Consider the following 22,348-nt stretch of genomic DNA (forward strand, 5'->3'; position numbering starts at 1 on the left):
TCCATGAAATTATCAAAAGTGTTCCTAATTTTGTTTCACTCACGTTTGAACAATTTCACAAAACAATGGTTATCTTTAAGCTGTCTTTGAACAACTGAGACATGGTGTTCCGGAAGAGTAAGTGTATTCTACTTCATCGACGACACCCGCCATGTAAACCTTGGTCAATTCCAGTAAGTAACGTCATAAACAACGGAACCAACAGGCAAACTAACGAGCATCAAATACATCAAGCTTCATATTGCACAAAGACATATATCCTATGAAAAAGATGAATTGTAGACCTAATTGTATCTGTGAATCTAAGAATTTTCAAATAATTCGTTATAACCAACTGTAATGGCATATCTATATTAATATTCTGTCATTTCTGGCAGCTTTCCAACACAATCTCCTCTGCTAGTGTTAATTTATTGATGATGTTTATCTGTTTGATACACAGGAAGGCCATTTCATCTAAGAGTATCGGAGTCCAGCAATGACTCATTCGAACCCTGCCCCACAGACACATGAGCAGCGTCTGTCAAGCTGCAAATACTTTTTATTCTTTCAAAAATTGAACAATTTTCGATTGCAAGCAAAGTACAGAGAGTGGGGGCAGCGTGCAACTAGCAAATTTAGTCAAAAATACCAAAATACGATTTTATGTCATGGTGATCAAGAGATTTGGGCAAGGTTAATATGAAAAATAATAAGGGTCAGTAACTCTTCCAAAAACAGTGGAATCAAACTTTCTTTAAGTTAAACAGAACTTCATATTGTGATTTAGCCTAACATGTTTGATAAAAGACCGGTTGAAAGCTATGGGAGGTGACATCAAAATCGGAAAAAAAATCTTATCATAAAGAAGAGATTCCAAAGGGATCGTGGCACCAACCATTGTTTGGTTTCTTTGTTTTTTAAAAGTTGGATCTTTTCCCTTCTTTTCTGCCCTCTTTTTACTCTTAATGATATAAGATTTGAACATTCCTTTAAAGAAAAAGCGACAATATTTAACTGCCGAATCCAAGATGGTCGTCTGTCAGCCATTTTGTTTTTATGATTAGTGCCAAACTCGAATGGACACAACAAGGAGCCAAGAGAAACCTACATATGAAATTCGACAAAGATACATCCAGTTCATCATTTTATCAATTCGGAAACAGCATACAGGTAAACTGAACCAAGAAAGAGCCATGTACTTTTGTTAATATTTTATTTCCATGATTGGCAATAACAAAAGTACATTTTCATATCTCTGTGGAGAACCATCAACAAAATTCCAAATACCTGGTAATGTTATATTTTTCAATAATGCATTACAATATGACTTAACACAATAAAAAGTGACTTCATATATTATTCTGAATGCAGAGACAAACCTATGCTTTGTGACACTATAAGGATTTGTGTCAAAGGCTGTTTGTGATTCTAGTGACACCAGTCACTCCCCAGGAGTCACTTCTATTTTTTATTAATCATACAATCATACAACAAATAAGTGATACATCCCAGGATCTACAGAATCTATATACAATACATGTAGAGACCAAATGCACTATTACAGAAGCTGGTTTTTACCATAAACAAATAATATATCCCAGGATCTACAGAATCTATATACAATACATGTAGAGGCCAAATGTACTATTACAGAAGCTGGTTTTTACCATAAACAAATAATATATCCCAGGATCTACAGAATCTATATACAATACATGTAGAGGCCAAATGTACTATTATAGAAGCTGGTTTTTACCATAAACAAATAATATATCCCAGGATCTACAGAATCTATATACAATACATGTAGAGACCAAATGCACTATTACAGAAGCTGGTTTTTACCATAAACAAATAATATATTCCAAGATCTACAGAATCTATATACAATACATGTAGAGGCCAAATGTACTATTACAGAAGCTGGTTTTTACCATAAACAAATAATATATCCCAGGATCTACAGAATCTATATACAATACATGTAGAGACCAAATGTACTATTACAGAAGCTGGTTTTTACCATAAACAAATAATATATCCCAGGATCTACAGAATCTATATACAATACATGTAGAGACCAAATGCACTATTACAGAAGCTGGTTTTTACCATAAACAAATAATATATTCCAAGATCTACAGAATCTATATACAATACATGTAGAGACCAAATGTACTATTACAGAAGCTGGTTTTTACCATAAACAAATAATATATCCCAGGATCTACAGAATCTATATACAATACATGTAGAGACCAAATGCACTATTACAGAAGCTGGTTTTTACCATAAACAAATAATATATCCCAGGATCTACAGAATCTATATACAATACATGTAGAGGCCAAATGCACTATTACAGAAGCTGGTTTTTACCATAAACAAATAATATATCCCAGGATCTACAGAATCTATATACAATACATGTAGAGGCCAAATGTACTATTACAGAAGCTGGTTTTTACCATAAACAAATAATATATCCCAGGATCTACAGAATCTATATACAATACATGTAGAGGCCAAATGTACTATTACAGAAGCTGGTTTTTACCATAAACAAATAATATATCCCAGGATCTACAGAATCTATATACAATACATGTAGAGGCCAAATGTACTATTACAGAAGCTGGTTTTTACCATAAACAAATAATATATTCCAAGATCTACAGAATCTATATACAATACATGTAGAGACCAAATGTACTATTACAGAAGCTGGTTTTTACCATAAACAAATAATATATTCCAAGATCTACAGAATCTATATACAATACATGTAGAGGCCAAATGTACTATTACAGAAGCTGGTTTTTACCATAAACAAATAATATATTCCAAGATCTACAGAATCTATATACAATACATGTAGAGGCCAAATGTACTATTACAGAAGCTGGTTTTTACCATAAACAAATAATATATTCCAAGATCTACAGAATCAATGTATAATATATGTAGAGACCAAATGTACTATTACAGAAGCTGGTTTTTACCATAAACAAATAATATATTCCAAGATCTACAGAATCTATATACAATACATGTAGAGGCCAAATGTACTATTACAGAAGCTGGTTTTTACCATAAACAAATAATATATTCCAAGATCTACAGAATCTATATACAATACATGTAGAGGCCAAATGTACTATTACAGAAGCTGGTTTTTACCATAAACAAATAATATATTCCAAGATCTACAGAATCAATGTATAATATATGTAGAGACCAAATGCACTATTACAGAAGCTGGTTTTTACCATAAACAAATAATATATTCCAAGATCTACAGAATCAATGTATAATATATATAGAGGTCAACTTCCAAAGGTCGTTTACATACAAGCATAAAACAAACCAACAATACATACCAGGAACTATTCATTACATGTACAATTTCAGAAAGTTATTCTGTACCATATTTTCCTATATACAGAAAATGCCATCAAAACATTAACTAATTAATATATGAACACAAAATGATACAGTTATGACTTCACCTGTATATGGATCAAAAACAATAACAATGTACTATAAATTATCATACAGGTTGATTACAGTTTCATTTAAATCAAGGTGTTCATTGAACTGGTCTGAAAAATATCAACAAAATTTCTCAAGTCAATCAAGAATTTCCGTTTTGAGGAAATCTAAAAAGTTAAACAATAAGTAGTTAATATACAACCTCAAAAGTGCTCAGTGTACATTAGATTTCTGCTAAAACACAAATACTGACAAAATATGTCCCATATGATAACTGAAGGGTTGTCAAGAGTGTAGGAAAACAGAATATGTATCAAAATCCTATAAAAGATAATATGAATTAGTGCAAAGACTTCTTAGAACTTCAATATTTTTTTTTACTATTTTATTTATTAAATGAGAAAATCTAAAATATCTCAAAAACAAAAACTGCTTATTGAAAAAAAATTTATGAAACATAAAAAGATCATAAGTAATTTGCATTATCACATGATTTTTTATTTGGACAATGTTTTTTAAAATTTTCTTTTTTTTCTGTGATTTTGTATTATAAGCAATATTTCATTAATCAAAAGCATGATCAAAACTGAAAACAATCTGCATTGTTTATTTATTTCAACATCAACAAACATCTATTAAATTCTTGATATTTAGGCCAATCAGTGAATGTTCAAAAGTTTGTATTTTAACATCTGTTAAATTCTAAATCTCTCAGGCAAAACACTCCATTTTTAATTATAGAGCGTAGGGATTTGCATTGTATCAAATTCAATCACATAATTGAAAAAACATACCTCAAAATTACTGAAACATAAAATTGTGAATATCATATTGTAAACTGAACATTGCCATATGTGTAATACTGTACACGAGTTTTTCTTTTGTTGTATACACACATGTATCAACAATTTGTAGGTATATAAAAATAGTTGTTTATATCAGTACCAAAAACATAATACAAAATGTTACATGCAGGAATACGATATCCCTAAAACATCTAAAAATGTCAAAGTTACCAGTGCGTACTGACCTCTCCGTTGCTGGGGTAATCAACAAAATCCATAGAGTATTGACAAATCAAATACATCTTCTTGTTCTAATATTCCTCTTCCAAACACTGATACCTATTATCAAGTTATACAGAAAAACATGCGAAACCTTGTCAACTGCAGGTAGGGGCTAATTTGAGGACAACTATGGTACACCAAATGACAACAGGTAACTACTCTATAGAATGCCTTCTTCAGTATATTATTTGTAAACTTTAAACAATAAAACATGTTTAAACAAAAATTAAACACTCAAAGTATATCTAACATTCCCAATAACAACAAAAATATGTAAAAAAAAAAAAAAAAAGGAATTTACCTTCAAAGCATATGAAGAACCATCTACAGTGTAACAAGTGTACAGCAATACAGTAATATTTCCCAAGTATACCTGTATCAGTCAGGGGGAGACAATTTACTGAATGATTTACAGTCAGGGATGGTGTGGGGTATATCTAGGGTTTACTACTTCATAGCTTGATCAGTATTTACAAAATACACATGTACAATGTTTTCACAATTTCTTATGTTAATTAGTTTTCTCAAATTCTAATCTCTGTCTTTTATTGAAATGACTGTGCTGATATGACGATATCTATCAGGTAAGGCAATTCCAATATCCATTCACTAGCAAAGATTTATTTTCTAAGAACCTATCCATGTTGATTTCTTAGTAGTTTACTTATAACATTACTTGTATCCTTGGTCAACACAGTGTGAACTGCCTGGGTCATTTTGTGCAGAATCTTCTTGACATTATCTGTTGACTATCTCACTAAACAGTGTATGAGAGACCCATTGCAAAAGTTTCACAGCAATTAGTGTTAAAAGCACAGGACCAAGAAAGGTCAGCTGACCAAAGAAACATGACCCACACAGATAACACTGATAAAACTGTAGATTTTACTCCTAGAAATCATCATTGCATACATAGTGGTCGAGAACATATGTTTTCAACGGACATTAACAAAATAGTCAGTAATGCACAGTTCAATTCATAAGCAAAATTTTTTCTCTATTGATCTAAAAAAATAAACTAAAGGGACAATTCAGTGACTCTGCCTTGAGAAACAGCCATTGATAAAGTATAGTTTAATACCACATATGAATAATTCATATCATTATCTTAACTAGCTTCTCTGCTGTTTAATAAATTAAGATAAAAAAGCTTTGAATGGGATAAAACTGGCCATGGTGAACTCTGCCTTCCCAGAAAGATAAAACTGGCTAAAGTGATCTGTGCCTGCCTTCAGAGATGAAAATGGCCAAAGCATAAGAAATGAAACGCATCATACTGGATTCTACTTACTGAGATGAAACTGACCATGGATTATGCATTCCCCAAAAAATGAAACTGGACATAATGGTCTTTGCTCACAGCTTACCACATTCTTACCTATATAAACCTTTGTACAGAATGATATATTTTAGTACAGGGACAACATCAATGTGTTCATTCACTAAATTCAACAATACCATATACACAGCTAACAAATACAACACTGACCACTGTGACTCCACAATACAGGACGTATCCCATTACATGCTATGGACAGCTTTGTCTTTTAAACACTTTCTTAGGAATTCTATTGGTCATTGTTAGGCAGTACCGTTGCTCCATCAAGCCAATTTCCCTAGTGCTCCAACTTCGAGTCCCTCACAGGATGTACCCCTACTCAATCAAGCCGGTTCTCTTTGTGTTCCTTCTTGTGCTTCTGAGTCCAGTCATTGGCTGTAGTGGGAAAAAAGAAGTCAACTTTAACATGCATTGCATAATTTTCTTCATAAATACTATCAATTTTCGGTATATTCAAATCTGCATAAATTTGCATGTGTTTGTTGTTGTACATCTTTTCTGTTTGTGCAGACCCCCAATCTTTATGTAGATCTAGACCAAAAGCACTGAAGCATTCATTCCATATCATTTATGTTCACACCATATGATACAGGACTTATTGACAGAGGTATAATAATAAACCCACCTTGGCACTCCTTGCCACAGTAGTATCTGGCATTCTTCACTTTCATTTCTTTACACCTTTAAACAGAAAATAAGCGTGTAATGCCACTTGCTGCTACACAATATATCAACATCTTAAGAAAATATATTGAAATGCAATGTGCAATGCTGTTGAGAAATATTGTGATTAAATTATACAAAACAAAAAAACAAAAAACAAATGCTGTTCATTTAAGGAAAGCATGCTGAGATACAATGCAAACTACTGTTGAGACAAAATGTGGTGTTAATCTATATTCAACATACTTGAGACAAAATAGTGTTAATTTAAAGTAGACGTACTTGAGACATTTTTTGTAGGTTTTGGGACTAGGCTCCACCTTCTGACAGTTGGTGCACTTTCTGAGCTTCTTCGTGAGCTTGGCATGCTCAGCAGCCACCTGACTTTGTATACAGTCATGGAACACCTTCTTCAATTTTGTTGAAGATTCCTCCTCATCACCTCGGAGTCCTGCATTAACGACATCAATCAATGCTTCCCTTATGAGTGTGTCTGTTGAAGTTGTCCCATTGACATCTCCTGGAAATTCTTCCTTTGGTTTAAACTTGAAGTTACATAAAGCATCATTAATCTCCTGCCTGTCATGCTTACCTATCCTTAAGAACTCAGCATGCCTTCTCTCGTGTTTTCTGATTTCTGCAAGCTTCTCTTGACGTTTTATCTCAGCCACTTTCTGTGGTTTTTTACTTTCTTCAGCTCTCTCCCTTCTTCTCACTTCTGCAATTTTCTCTTCAGCTCTCTCCCTTCTTTTCTCTTCTGCATTTTTCTCTTCAACTCTCTCCAATCTTTGCACTTCTGCAATCTTTTCTTTTATCTTTTCTTCCTCTGACATAGTTGGAGTGCCTTCCTTTTTTTTACCATTTTCATTATCATTGAGTGGGTCACCTGAATTCTGGGGTGTGACATTCTCTACAGTGAACTTAAGAGGTGAACTTGTTGCAGTCCCATTGCTCTGATTCTGTACTGCTGTGAACTTGAACACTCCCTCCATTCTACCTTTCAATATTTGCTCCAGTGGATATTCTAAACTTGTAGGCATAGGTGAGAAAGGGGGCATTTTAGGTGTTGCAGGCTTCGGAGGAACAGCAGAATCAGAAAGCCTCTTACCAAGAGAAGATTTCTTTGGTTCTTTTTTTATTTCTTCTTCCCTCTTCCTTGCCCTTTCCTTTTTCTTTGCTTCCTCATTCATCTTTTCCTTTCTGGCTTCCTTAAGTTGTTGTTCCATAAGCTCAAAGCCATACTCCAGTTCTTCTGTGGTGACTGGGTCAGGACGAACATCCTTGTCATGCACAATCTCAGTGATTTCAATGTCACTGATCACTTTAGATGTCTGGGATTTCTTGGCAGAAGCAGTTGTTTCTTTAGCAGGTGTGGCCTTTGTCATAGTGGGTGTGTCCTTGGAGGGAGATGTTGAGGTCTTTGTCCCAATAGGTGTGTCCTTAGAGAGTGTATTTGTGGTCTTTATTGAAGAGATTGTGTCTGTAGAGGAAGTGGGTGTGGACATTGTTTCAGTGGGTGTATCCTTTGGTGGAGTTTGTGTTTTCTTCTCCATAGTGGGTGTGTCCTTGGAGGGAGTGGGTGTGGACTTTGTCTCAGAGGGTATGTCCTTGGAGGGAGTTGCTGCTGTTGTTACCTCAATGGGTGTGTCCTTGTAGGGAGTAGGTGTTGACCTTGTCTCAGTTGGTGTGTCCTTGCAGGGAGCGGGTGTGGTCTTTGTCTCAGAGGGTGTGTCCTTGAAGGGAGTGGGTGTGGTCTTTGTCACACTGGATTTGTCCTGGGAGGGAGTAGGCTTTGGTGATGTCTTGTGTTTGCTTTCACTGGACATTTTCCTACACATGGTGCAGTTACATGAGATGGGTTTGCTGAATCTGACCTTATCTATACATATACAATCAAATACATCTTTCCTACGTGTTCTACTGAATGACTGTAATGGAGGCTGCTTGTCTCTACCCTTGCCAGGGACATTCTCGGGGTCAACCCTTCTCAACCCAAGTTCTTTCAGTTCATGTTCTGGAAAGACAACAGTTTGAAGGTCAATACATATGTGCAACAATAATACAAACGAGTCAACATATTATCTCTGTCTCAAGGTCAGGAAGTAAACACATTGTCTCTGACTCAAGGTCAGGAAGTAAACACATTATCTCTGACTCAAGGTCAGGAAGTAAACACATTTTCTCTGACTCAAGGTCAGGAAGGCAACACACTGTCTCTGACTCAAAGTCAGGAAGGCAACACATTGTCTCTGACTCAAGGTCAAGAGGTCAACACATTATCTCTGACTCAAGGTCAGGAAGTCTACACATTATCTCTGACTCAAGGTCAGAAAGTTAACACATTGTCTCTGACTCAAGGTCAGGAAGTAAACACATTATCTCTGACTCAAGGTCAGGAAGGCAACACACTGTCTCTGACTCAAGGTCAAGAAGGCAACACATTGTCTCTGACTCAAGGTCAAGAGGTCAACACATTATCTCTGACTCAAGGTCAGGAAGTCTACACATTATCTCTGACTCAAGGTCAGGAAGTCGACACATTGTCTCTTACTCAAGGTCAGGAAGTCTACACATTATCTCTGACTCAAGGTCAGGAAGTCAACACATTATCTCTGACTCAAGGTCAGGAAGGCAACACATTGTCTCTGACTAAAGGTCAGGAAGGCAACACATTGTTTCTGACTCAAGGTCAGGAGGTCAACACATTATCTCTGACTCAAGGTCAGAAAGTTAACACATTATCTCTGACTCAAGGTCAGGAAGTCTACACATTATCTCTGACTCAAGGTCAGGAAGTCAACACATTATCTCTGACTCAAGGTCAAGAGGTCAACACATTATCTCTGAATCAATGTCTAGAAGTCAACACATTATCTCTGTCTCAAGGTCTGGGTAATTAATAGGCCAATCAGAATTTTGAAGTCAACAGTTAAAACAACATTTAGAATGGAATTCGAATTTTGATGATGCTTGAGCCTTTTGACACTCAGAACACATAGCTGTTTCAATTTTGTATAACTTCTTTCTCTCTTCAAGGATACCTTCTCCAGAAGGATATTAAGACACTAATAGATTGAATAACACCTTATATTCTGATAATTGAGATGTTCTCACCTCTGTCCTTGTTAACCATAAACAAAAGTTCGAAAGTCCTGGGGCTCAGAAGTATCTGATCCCACATTGGTGTCTTATTGATCTCCAAATCATACGGGTCCTGCAACACAAAGGAAATAACATTACACACATATACATATATGTATTGAATCATACAGAAATGTTGACATCACAAATACATCAGACTTTAAAATGAATAATGATGTCACAAATAAGTGATTTTGGACTTGTGAAGGAATGATGACACCACAAATTAGTGTTTTGGACTTAAAAAGGAATTATAACTTCAGCCATTTTACTGTTTGTCTAGGTATTAAAACAGAGCTGTCTTTACTGCTATTACTTACAGGTAAATCACAAAAAGATGGATCTTTAGACTTGGTTGTCTGGGGATAATTAGGGGTACCATATCCAACTTTATCATCCTGAAATGAAAATATGTTTTTATCTTCTTATACACAAAGGAAGATATCATCAGGAAGAAAATAGGTCAAAAATATTGAGACTCATTTCTTAACAAGAGGACTACAGGCCTTAAGGGCCACCGGAGTATAAAGACATATATATGAAAGAGGTAAAATAGGCCTAAAATAAATTGCTCAACTACAATACAGCTTATACAGAGGACATTGGTTGGTTCTGCAAACTCAAAACATATTCTTAATACCTGTATTTCACAAATACCATTACTCTGGACATATTGCATGTTAAAACAAGAGGCCCATGGGCCTTAACAGTCATCTGACATAAAATACATGATTTCAAATTTTGAACTTGAGAAGAAGTCGAAAATGTGTTTTCAAGATGGCAGCCCTGGTGGCCATGTTGGATTTTGGACCAACCGGAAATTAACAAATTTTGGTCAGGATCATGTCACAACGGACGACTCCGGACAAAAGGCGATTGCAATAGGTCGTCAGACCCTTCGATGAGATGACCTAAAACATGCTACAGGTCTAATATCAGTACCATGGACCTTGTGGTTATTGAGAAGATGTCATTTAAAGATTTTAACATATTTGACACCTTTGACCATGAAAGTAGGTCAAGGTAATTTATATTAACAAACTTGGCAGCCTTTTGTCCATTCATGCTACAGTCCCAATATCAGCACCTGGGCATTTAGGTTCTTGATTTAATCTTGATTTAAGATTTAAACATATTTGATCCCTGCAACCTTGAAAGTGGTTCCAGCCCTTCATGCCATCATACTACAGGCCTAATGTCAGCAGCCTGAGTCTTCAGGTTATTGAAAAAATGTCTTTTGAATGGAAAGTTTACGAATGGCGGATGGCGCACAATGGCGAACAAAACAAGATGGCTTTAGGTCATCCTGCCACTCTGGGTCAGATGACCTAAAAGAATACATTATTTTGCATATTTATAAACCACGAAGTGATTTACTCTTGTCTATACATAAAAAACTGAACTTCACTGATGACTGATCCTAAAATTATCTTATCTGCTCACTTAATTTGCATTTATAGGTGTTATTCACACGGAGAGTGATATTAGCAGGGGTGAAAAATGCTATTTTTGGAGCAGTAGCCTGCAGCTTAACTTTCATAAAAAATCTTCATGCTTAACCAATGATCAGGGTCAATTAAAATTGAAAAAGATGAAAATATTTCTGTCAGTCATAAATCCTGGATAAAGGACTGTTGGAATGGTACTCCTCGGTCTTCCATTATTTGTCACACCTACAAGTGTTTTGTTCCTTAATCTCATAATGTACTTACAATGCAATGTCCACTAATTCTTGTCAGCAACTTTTTGAAATTCATCTGCCCTTGATCACCCTGACAACAGTAATGTTTAAAAAAGAATGTAAATATCATTGACTTAAATAAATAACAGAATGAAAAAATAAATTCTCTACAAATAAAAATAGTATTTCTTTTTCTGAAAAACAACACAGGAATTATGATATTTTGTGTTGCATGCTACTGGCTTGTACTGTATAAAATTACCACATTTTTTCAAAATATATTACAATTTTAAATAAGAAAAGTTTTCGAAACCTTCATAACATAATCAAAAGTACTATTACCAGTAATTGTGAAAGTGACTATAAAAAATAACCTACTTTCATAATACACAGAAAAAAAAATGATATAAGTCCTAAATAAAGAAATTAATGACAAGACAACATTTACCTTAGCAACAGCAACATCAAGAGCCATTAAAACCTGTTCCTTATCCTTCATGCCCTGTGGCTGTACATAGACACACATTGGTCCTTCTGCTTTTTTGTCATTCCGGAAAACACTTGATCGCCCCTGAAATGCATCAAATTGCCATTCTTTATAGTTGAGAACATATCAAATCATATCATTGTAAAACAAAGCCTAGCACAAGTATAAGAAATTCCCCTGGATATAATCAGTCCATTCACTTTTCTCCTCAGACAACCTTTCCTCATTTCAACGAAAATCTCTTATTTGGTGTTCCTCCTTACTTTAACAATCTCTAGACAACCTTTCCTCATTTCAACGAAAATCTCTTATTTGGTGTTCCTCCTTACTTTAACAATCTCTACTCATAGTTCTGTATTCACCATTCCCTATACTAATATACCCCACTCATAATTCTTTGTCCTCCCCGGATATATTTCCTTATCTTAACATACCCTACTCATAGTTTTGCGTTCCTCTTTGGTGAGTCTTTCCTCAAATCTGAAGCCGTGCTGCAGGGTAATGATAATGCCATCCTCCCTTGGGATCTCTTCAGGATTTATGCTAGCTACCACGTCATTGTCATCCATGGTCCAGCCAGGACTAGGTCGCTTTTTCCTTTTACTAACATAGGTAAGCACTGTAAAATTAAGTTAAAAAGATGATCACAAAACTAATACAAATGTAGGGAGAGTTTATTCCCAAAACAATAGGGTACAAGATAAAGGTGTCCAAACTTTGAAACAAAATTTTGCATATTCATATTAAACTCTAGTAAAACAATTTCAAACATAAGACCAAGGTTTGCTTCAAACTTTGTTTCCATGTTTACAAAACTTATGGTTGTCCACATCAAAATAAAAACAACAAAGGTGATATGTACAGTAAACAACAGCAAAATGAGAAACTAGGAAACATCTTTTAGACAAGAACATTTATGCTCTTAAGCAAACTAATACTTTATTTGACAAATCTGTGGCCCTGAAAAGGAAACTAATCCATGGTATTCTCGTTTGCATAAAAAATTGACTCATATCCCTAAGAAATGAAGTTAAGTCACTGAATGGGCAGATGATTATCCAGTAAAGATGACCTTGGAACTCTGAAACATTTACATGTGGTACAGCCTTCCTTGACCCTATAAAATCTAATAGAAATTCCGAAAGAATTAAGTAGTTGAAATGATGACCTGGGGTCAGGACTGGACAAGGGTATAGCAAAAGTATACATATACTACAAGACAATATACAAATGCTGTTAAATGGCAAAGGCACATAATAAAACACCTACATTTAAACATGACTCGTTGCATGGCCATTTCATTCTTGCCATTAACCTTGATGGTGAAGTTGGTGTAATTGTTGGGACTGACATCTTTCTCTTCAATCTCATAGTTGATGACACAAGCACACCAGCCAACCCCTTCCCACCATTCCATCTTGTCTGGTAGGTTTTCTATCCTGCTTTTAATCAGTTCCACAGAAAGCCTATTGGTGGCGCTCTGATTTTCCTGTCCTTCAGCTTTATTTGCATCCTTCTTATAACCATAATCACCCTAATCAAACAAATACAGAGTTAACCTTTAAAAAAACTTTGGAATATAATACATATATGAACATGTTTCCATGACTACTTATACACTGTTACAATTACATTTATTCTGCTATCGGAAATGAGGTTGAAATGCACCGCCACCAGCTTGGAAAAAAAAAAAAAAAAAAAACATAACCACTTCCATAAAATTTAAATATATTGATACAGATTTGAACTTCAAAGCCTATCATTGACACATGTATGCTACAAAATTCAGGTTTTAACTCAAATACTTTGGGTGAATAAAAACTAACCTGTTTGTTAATTTCATTCTTTTTATCAAGTCCCTCTTTATTACCCATAATCTTGATTGTCTTTAATTTGATAAAAAAAAAAAACCCTCAAATAATATCTGAAAGAATGCCACTAACAAAACTGGTCCAAAGTTGAAAACTTCTTTGGACAAATTTTAACACAATCCAAGGGGGTTTGGCCTCTTTACATTAAACGATGAAGTGTTCCACAGGCTAAAAGATAAGTCTTGAATATACAAAGTGGGTGATAATTCTTCAACACATATAAGAAAAAGTCCCTAATATTAAAAAATGTACACAAGATAAGAACATTATGCTTACACTGACAGCAGATAAAAGTACTTACTGCATTAACTGAGATTGTAATTTCCTTGGCACCAGACCTTTCATCCTCAAGTTTGAACACCCTAAATCCACCTTCCTGATTTCCTTCAGAAAAGTTGTCATTTCCAAGGATCCCAGGTTTGACGTCATCAGAGCATTTGGCATCGAAACCAAACAGTTTGTCCTTTTTCTCTGCAATGTTGTGGAAGGTAGCTCCTGGACTTCCAGAATTAGTATCTGATTTATTGTCGGAGTCTGCTTGAACTATAGTAGTGTCTGTTCGCACTCTCAGGACTGGTGGCATGTCCTGTTGGGGATTTTTTCCTGTTATGTGATCAATAATCCTCTGGACCTCCACTTCCACTTCGTCCTTACGCTTTTCTTTTGCTATCTCTTGTTTATCTTTTTTCTTCCTTTTCTTTTTCTTCTTTTTGTCATTATCTCGTTTTTGGTTGACATTCGTTACATATCCATCATCTTTATCTACCAGAGACGAACAGTCTCTGCACCTTTCTTCATCAGTCCCATATTTAAATTTTGCAAAATGAACAAAGTCCCTAAAGTCCTCGGGAGAAAGCCGATCCCGCCAATCACTATCACGATCGGCTTTCTTATTGTATAAGGGATTATCAGGATCATTGAAACGAGGGTCACCCAACTTCCAGTAATCAAGAAATTTAGGTCCATCTTTCTGGCCACATATACGCTCCTTAAAGTAGCGTGTGCCACAGTCATCCAGACAGTTTGTACACATGAGAACTGGTGCTTTTGTTGTACATTCATCCGCTATTTGACGTTGAGTAGAGGGTGGAATCCAATAAGATTCATCCTCACAATCCTGTGATGGAGCATTCATCCATTTTTTTAAACAGCGACAAACCGACCCTCCAAATCGTAGATATATAGGGCTGAGAACATATACCTGTAACATACAAAATTTTTATTTGATTTCGTCATATTTCTTACCAGATATTCAAAAATGAGAGTTTCTGTTTATTCAGAACAAAACCAGTGTAAAAAAAAACAACAACATTATCTTACCTTGACATATGAATTCTTCTGGTCAGGGTTACCAAAAAAACGTCTGAATAGGTCTCTGTGGAAATGAGAAGGAGCATGCAACAATAAGTTAATATAATACCATAGAAATTATTGCTGCTATTTGTAATTGTAGTAGTGCTAATTGCAATGATTTATGGGAACTGTAATTACAACATTGCACATTTAGCTTATGTCAGTCTGTTAATTCTGTCAGCTTAATAAATAGCTGGACTTGGATTAAGCACATAAGCAACAAACACACTATATTCTTTAATTACCAGTAATATCATGCACTAAGCAAAATCTGGCAAAAAATTAAATGACAGTCTTTCTTCAAAAATTTTGTACTTTATTTTTCAAATATTTTTTTCAAACTATAAGAAAGAAAAAAAGAAAAAGAAAAAAAAAACAGAACATCCTCAACATACCTTGTATCTCTCGAATAGAATGGGTCTTTGGCTGTAAAATGAGGAAATGTGAAAAATACAGAAAGTGGAACATTCAAATCATAGCGATCAATTTTGAAGTGACATGATTGCAGTGAAATTGAGATTTTTTCTCTTCTTTTTCTCTCTAAATTCTGCATATCACAGGGAAAGTGTGGACAAAATTCAATGAGAAATTAAATAAAACACTCAGTACTTAAAGTTGACAACAATTTAATCGGTTTCATCATCCACATTGTAACTTTAACAGCAGGAAATGACTGTGCCTGTACTGAAGAATATTGTTTGTATTAAGCAACTGTCTTCCACGTGAAGAAGTGCTGAACAAAAACAGTCACTTGTAACATGTTCACTCAATTTTTGAAATCAGATTCAGTTTTCATCTTAATGTCCTTTTTACTAAACAACAAATTATCTTATTATAATTGATATTGATTTTACAAACTTACTGAATGATTTGGAGTCAAGATGGGGAAATTTATCATGATTTTGAGCAAGTCTTGCACATTCATCTATAAATCCCCGAGCCATTGCTTCTTTTCCTGTAAAATAAAATATTTTGTTGGTTAACTTTAATCAGAATTTACAATTAACATATTTTTCTATAAAGAATAACGTAATTCATCTAAAAAAATCAGTAAGATTCTCAATTTATACTCACATTAAGCAATTTCTCAATTCATAATTACATTAAGTAATTTTAGACAGAATTTAAGCAAATTATCCTTTGGAAATGAATTTACTACCTCTGAATTGAGTTAAGGTACTATCTAGACAGGAGATTCATAGACTTGCAGAGAATTATCCTGCATGTGACACATTGGTCTTTGCTACTTTAATAAATACATATCAAAATCTAATATTGACAATTAAAGTACTACAGTCATCCAGGATGAATGGTAAAACAGGTTATAAAGAAATTTACCAAAGCAATTCTGACTTATTTTCAACAACATACCATCTACAAACTGTTCATGTATGTGAATAAAAGCTTGGTCCAAAAAGTTTTCAAACTTTGGTGTGTCACACGACATCTGTTTGATGACTCCATGTTTGACTGTAAAACTGCGGAAGGTTATTGTAAACTTTGTCCAGAATGGTTTTCCCTGTAAAACCATACACAGGAATGTGATATAATACATTTATTAAGAACAAATCTAAAATTCAAAAGAGAGCTTTTTGGTGATGACTTTACAGAATTAAAACTGCAATTATCACCAGATTTATGACCATAGTTTTTAATACATTTTTTAACAAATAATGATAAGAACAAGAGGGCCATGGCCCTTAATGGTCATCTGACAACCGATGCATGGATGGACAAACCATAGAATTTAAAAATGGTGGTTTGACAAATCTGATGAATTCCCAAGATGACATTTCAGACCACACTTGATATAAATCCATTCAAGCATTAAGGAGGAGTACCGTTTTGAAGCAAAATCGTTGAAAAACTTTCCAATTTCTGACAAGTCCCTAGGGGTTGAATCAATTTGTTTAATCAAGGAATTATTTGCCAACCCCTACTGATGTTACTGACAAAATTTGAATGAAATCCATTCAAACATTATGGAAGAGTAGCATTTTGAAGCAAAACATTGTCTAATTTCCCCTCTTGGGGCCCTGCCCCAATGCCCCTAGGGGTAGAATCAAATTTCTGAATTTAAGAAATTATTCCTCACTTTCAATTATGTTTTAGACCAAATTTGCTTGAAATCCATTTAAGCATTAAGGAAGAGTAGCGTTTTGAAGGTAAGTATTGTCTAACTACCCTTTTGATGGCCAATCCCAGGTCCCTAGGACTCCAATCAAATTTCTGAACTTCAAAAATGATTTCTCCTTCCCCAAGGATGTTTCAGACCAAATTTGGTTGAAATCCATCCAGGCATTAAGCAGAAGCAGCGCTTTAAAGCAAAAGTTTATGGACAGCGAATGGCGGATGGCACACAACAATGGACGATGCACCAAAGAGATAGGTCACCTTGACCTAAAAACTTTTAAATCTTTCATTTGTTTCATAACAACACAATTTCATTCTTCCTTTGCATCTGCTCCTTTTAAGTTTCATGCATGCAGCAATATATAAAATTTGTTTACAAATAGTTACATAATGATGGTTTTATTAATATATGAATTCTCTTTTTCATCAATGAAGTATTCATTTCATTATTATATGTAATTGTAGTAATTCAAAAAAAACAATTTACACAATTACAGTCCCCTTCTGTTACACTGCCTAACCAAGGTGAACCCATACTTCCTGTAGGAAATTTCAATGACTAATAGTTTGTATGTAGGAGATAGAGTCTGGACCATTCTTTTTAGTTGATGGGGTTCAAAGGTAAAAAAAATAGGTCAGAGTTTCTACTTTTGATAGTAGGACACACTGCCTCATCAAGGTAAAGCCAAACGTCCGGTACAAAGTTCCAGTGACAAGTTGAGTCAAGACAAACTTTTTCTTTGATATTGGATCAAGGTTAAATTGTACGACGTTATACACCACCTCGCTAACGTGAACCCATACTCAAAGTATCAGGAAATATGAAGTTTCAGTGACCAGCAGTGTAGGAAAATAAATATTCCTGTTGAGAGTCTCAACAAGGAACCAAACCTGAGCAACAAAACTAGACCACATTTAACACTATCTGTATGTGTACAAGCTACACCAACTCACTATATTACATATCAAATATAACACATCTCTGCTTACAATGTGTCATACCCTGTATGATAACTATATCCCTAGTATGGTTAATTGGTTATTTCCACTCTTTCAGTATTTCTTGCATATATACATGTATACATAGTTTATCCGCACACATGTGTAATCTGTTTATAAGGAGGTTTCTCTCAAGTGGAGCATGATTTTTAACAGCCTAGGCTTATATCATTGATGTATGTATCGAACATACCTGTTCCTTCCACATGCATCTAAAAGCATCCTTATGCTTCTGAAAGAACATAAACTCTGCTGGGGAGACCTCCAAATCGAAGAATTCGATGTCGGTATCCGACAGTCGTATCTTCCTCATCTTCAACTTCGACAACTAGGTCTGAATCAAAGGGATAACAAAACAGGCGAGACAGAACCCTGAAACATAAAATAACACAGTATCAAATGTAAATAATGTATAATTATAGTAACGCTGAGAATTAAACTGTTTAGAATCCATATGAAGGACACATATGGCATTATATAATAAACTTATTGATAAGTACCCAAGACAAACAATTTTTTTATCCCATAAGACTTAAATAGCTGTCCTATTGTCTTACCCAGTTATGTACGTGGGAAGTGGGAGGGTGTGCATGGAGGAAGATGGCAAGGGCGGGTGATAGCGCTGTTAACAGTTCAATCACACTCACATCTTATTGAAGCTACCAATAGTAAATATTCTTTGAATGTGTGATATGATAAAAAGTGATTCTTTATCGTTAAGTGATACATGTAACCCCTATATTAATTGTTATTCCGTGTGAATATAGCGTCTTCTCGTCGCCATGCGCCCAGATATCTGTCAAATGTAATTTGATCATTAATAATATGTGGTAGTACCAAATATACTTACAATACGCTTGCTGTCTTTCTTTTCTTCACAAAAAAAATAATTATATGAATGTAATGTATACACATAGATATGTAAACAAAATACTATTTTGAACACACGGTAAGTTAGGGGAATTTCCAACACGTTTCCAACTCTGAGCCTCGTTTTAGAATAGTTCAAGGGTCATCTTGCGTGAACGACGTATGTTTCGACGTTCAGCAGCGACGGGAATTCTTTTTTATTTCCCCCTCTCAATATTGTTTCGTCCAATATTCTTTTGATATCAACAATCACAAGAAATTCCGGCTTATACCATGACAAAATTAACTAAAATACTATTCACTGAATAATGGTGGTAGAATGCTGACCCTTCCCGTTGAGGTCTAACTAGTACTGTTGACATTGGTATATTTATACTGTTAAAACGCTGCTGAATCAAATCTAAACATAAGGCGTGTTAGGAAAGCCACTTCTTTTTTTGTAAAAAAAATCCATATTACAGTTTTCTGTTGGCTAATAATTAACTTGGCAATTATGTAAAGAAATTGGTACAAGGTATAGAGGTTCTATAATGATCAAATTGTGAATACTTTGAATTCAAATAGTAAAAGTAAATTAGTGTCCCAATTTTTCGGGCAATATCCTTACAAACAATTACATTGAAATCGTTGCGATGGTCAATATGCTTAACAGTTAGGGTATGAATTATACGGTACCGGTTGGTCTGCTGTCAGTAGACCAACCGGTGTTAGTCAGCAGTGCGAGTAACTAATTTCATAATATGACTTTCCTTTCAAATACTTCTATTACCATATCTTGTATTTCTCGATGAAAAAAGAAATCTAGCTTCGCCCACTTGATAACGATTGGAGGAGTTAATAACAACACGCCACCTTGCGGCGTTTCTGTTGGAATATCCGTTTACCTTAGACTGGAATGTGGATCTGTGTCATTCAATGATGTAAACAAAAAACGGATATCTACATCAGAAAATATCCAATAAATTTGCACAATGTACATGCAAACAAGTAATGGACAACGCGCATTCATTATTTTTACAAAAAAAGTTATTCTTTCATATCAACATTTTCATGTAAGCCAATGCGGAATTATTATACGCTTTTCATGACCTGTATATACGTACTCTGTATTTCCTCCAGAATTAAGCTTCTAAGAACATAGTATCACAACACATGCATTAAGATATATATCAATTATATGCTAGTCAATCACAGTGAGACTATGATGTGAACGTCAGAGCATGTGATTCAAGCTCAGAGTAACAACGCCAGGCCCTTCTGATTACCTGACGATATACAGTCTATTTAGATGTTATGGTTGTAATGTTTCATTTACAATATGATGTCACCATTCCAGAAAAAAATAGTTTACATACTTCACATGGAACTCTTCAAGGTTTTTGCTTGGAGTAAGTGTAAGTGTTGACTTATTCAAAAATATAATGAAATCCGAAGTTTTTTTTTAATTTTAGTGATTAAAGCTGCTACTTTTTCCTTTCCCGATATCCTTGTGGAACTCCTGATTTTATAATTTCAGATGATGAGGAAATATTTCTGTATTGGACCTTTTTCACTTCCTGTATTTGATGCCTCTGATATCTAAAAAAAAAACCTGTCCATTGTGTCATACCAACAAAGTATTTTATTTTACATCAACAAAGTACGATAATCCAATATTTTCCTTTAAAAGTGTCCTAAACTAGGTCAGTCCGGAATGCTCTAAAAGTGACACCCGTACCACAGTTAGCGTCATGTTAGACATCATCTAATTGGCGAAACGATTTCGTTTTATAATTGTTTCGACGTCATTTATTTATGACGTCAAATATACCGTTGTCAAGCAACCCCGTCAACTTCCGCTTTTTCGCTACAGGCTGGGAAGTATCAATGTGAGAATTTCTTAACAGTGAATGTTGTGCTAGCCCATGAATTCTCAACGATGTCGTTTTGTCCATGTTTAAAGCCCGAAAAGAACTCATTTGAAGAGTTACTGGAAGTAACTGTGGGAGGATTTAGCACTCAAGAAGGAAGGTGTGAACTGATTGGATACAAATATTGTGACAGGATTGACAAAACTGATGTATCATTGAAGAAAGCTGTTCGGGATATCATTGCTTATTCTCGCAAGAACAATAGTAAGCCCGATCAAATTCAACTGTCATGGCTGGGTCTGCATCTCGCTCTTGGACTGTGTTACCAATACCAGTCTGATGATAAGGTTATGATCCGCAACATCTTAACGGAGATGTTGAAGTTTAGTCACGGTATAGATTTAGGTCTCTTTATGAGAGATCTGTTGCATTACGAGGATCCTACTATAACTAATGATGCAGTTGCCAAGTCAATGTACGTTGTAGGTCAATGTGCGGGGTTCAAGGTGACACTGACAAGGGAAAATCTAGGCGACAAAATCTTCATGGGGCCATCGCGGGTCGTTTACAAGGAACTTCTACAGAAAAACGTAGTGCATTACTTCGACCTGCCTACTGGACACCCTACCATGTCAATGTCGGCCAACCCACCTCCGGAGAACTTTGTCGGACAAACTTGTATGTACCAGGCATGTGATAACCTCAAACCGAAAGTCGTTTTAGTTCTGCTCCAGCATGGCGCTTCTCCAACAGGTCCTCCACTAGACAAGCTGCTAGAGATTCTCGGAAGTCACCAGTTGGTGGTTGGTGCACTAGGTGGTCCGCTTAAAATCTCAGCGCCCATCAACATCATACAGGAGTGTTTGCTCTACTGTCTGAGAGCGATACCACGACTGAACGTCAGTTTTGATGGCGAGACTGTGGCAGATCAACGGAGAAAGGACAAAGATATCTACTATTTAAAGAGGGAGGCGTGTGCATATATGCCAGACAATTGCTATAAGGATCCGTCTTTGCTCAAACACCTGGCCAGGTTTGTCATCAGAAAACGTCTTCACGACAATGACCGTCTGCCTTCCGGAATAGAGAAGCTTCCAAAAGTAACCAAAGAACTTATTAAGTACCTTAATCTTGTGTCATAATTCCGTTACATTATTGTAATCTAATGTAAACGCGACGCTACCCAATCTGATCACCCATTTCTCTCACCCTCTCTCTCTCTAAATATATCAATTATTTCGTGTTTAATTTAGTAAACAGTGACAAATATGTAACTGTTTTCATATTAAAACTGTATAGAAAATCGGACAAATTGTTTCGATTTAGTGTAGTACCATTCAATCATGTCACATTAAAATCTATAAAAAGTCCTCCATTTGAGTACTGTTCCGCTTAACACATGTGCTTCCATTTTAGCACC

General features: G+C 35.2%; 1 protein-coding gene across 1 annotated transcript; it reads right to left on the reverse strand.

Moving 5' to 3' along the window:
- Window positions 1-3,983: 3,983 nt before the first annotated feature.
- LOC132557961 (uncharacterized) lies at window positions 3,984-19,131 on the reverse strand. Its single transcript, XM_060222490.1, has 16 exons — window positions 19,059-19,131; window positions 18,402-18,580; window positions 16,448-16,595; window positions 15,939-16,031; window positions 15,472-15,502; window positions 15,044-15,098; window positions 14,025-14,924; window positions 13,122-13,386; window positions 12,287-12,471; window positions 11,814-11,936; window positions 11,397-11,456; window positions 10,005-10,082; window positions 9,658-9,757; window positions 6,826-8,557; window positions 6,506-6,561; window positions 3,984-6,255 (listed from the first exon to the last, which is right to left on the reverse strand). Exons 2-16 carry the CDS (start codon window positions 18,519-18,521, stop codon window positions 6,200-6,202), a joined length of 4,002 nt encoding a protein of 1,333 aa, XP_060078473.1. The 5' UTR covers window positions 18,522-18,580; window positions 19,059-19,131; the 3' UTR covers window positions 3,984-6,199.
- Window positions 19,132-22,348: the final 3,217 nt, after the last annotated feature.

Source organism: Ylistrum balloti, unplaced genomic scaffold (genome assembly GCF_031769215.1).
Source record: "Ylistrum balloti isolate Yb309-2 unplaced genomic scaffold, AGI_CSIRO_Ybal_v1 Utg370742, whole genome shotgun sequence".
Lineage (NCBI taxonomy): Eukaryota > Metazoa > Mollusca > Bivalvia > Pectinida > Pectinidae > Ylistrum > Ylistrum balloti.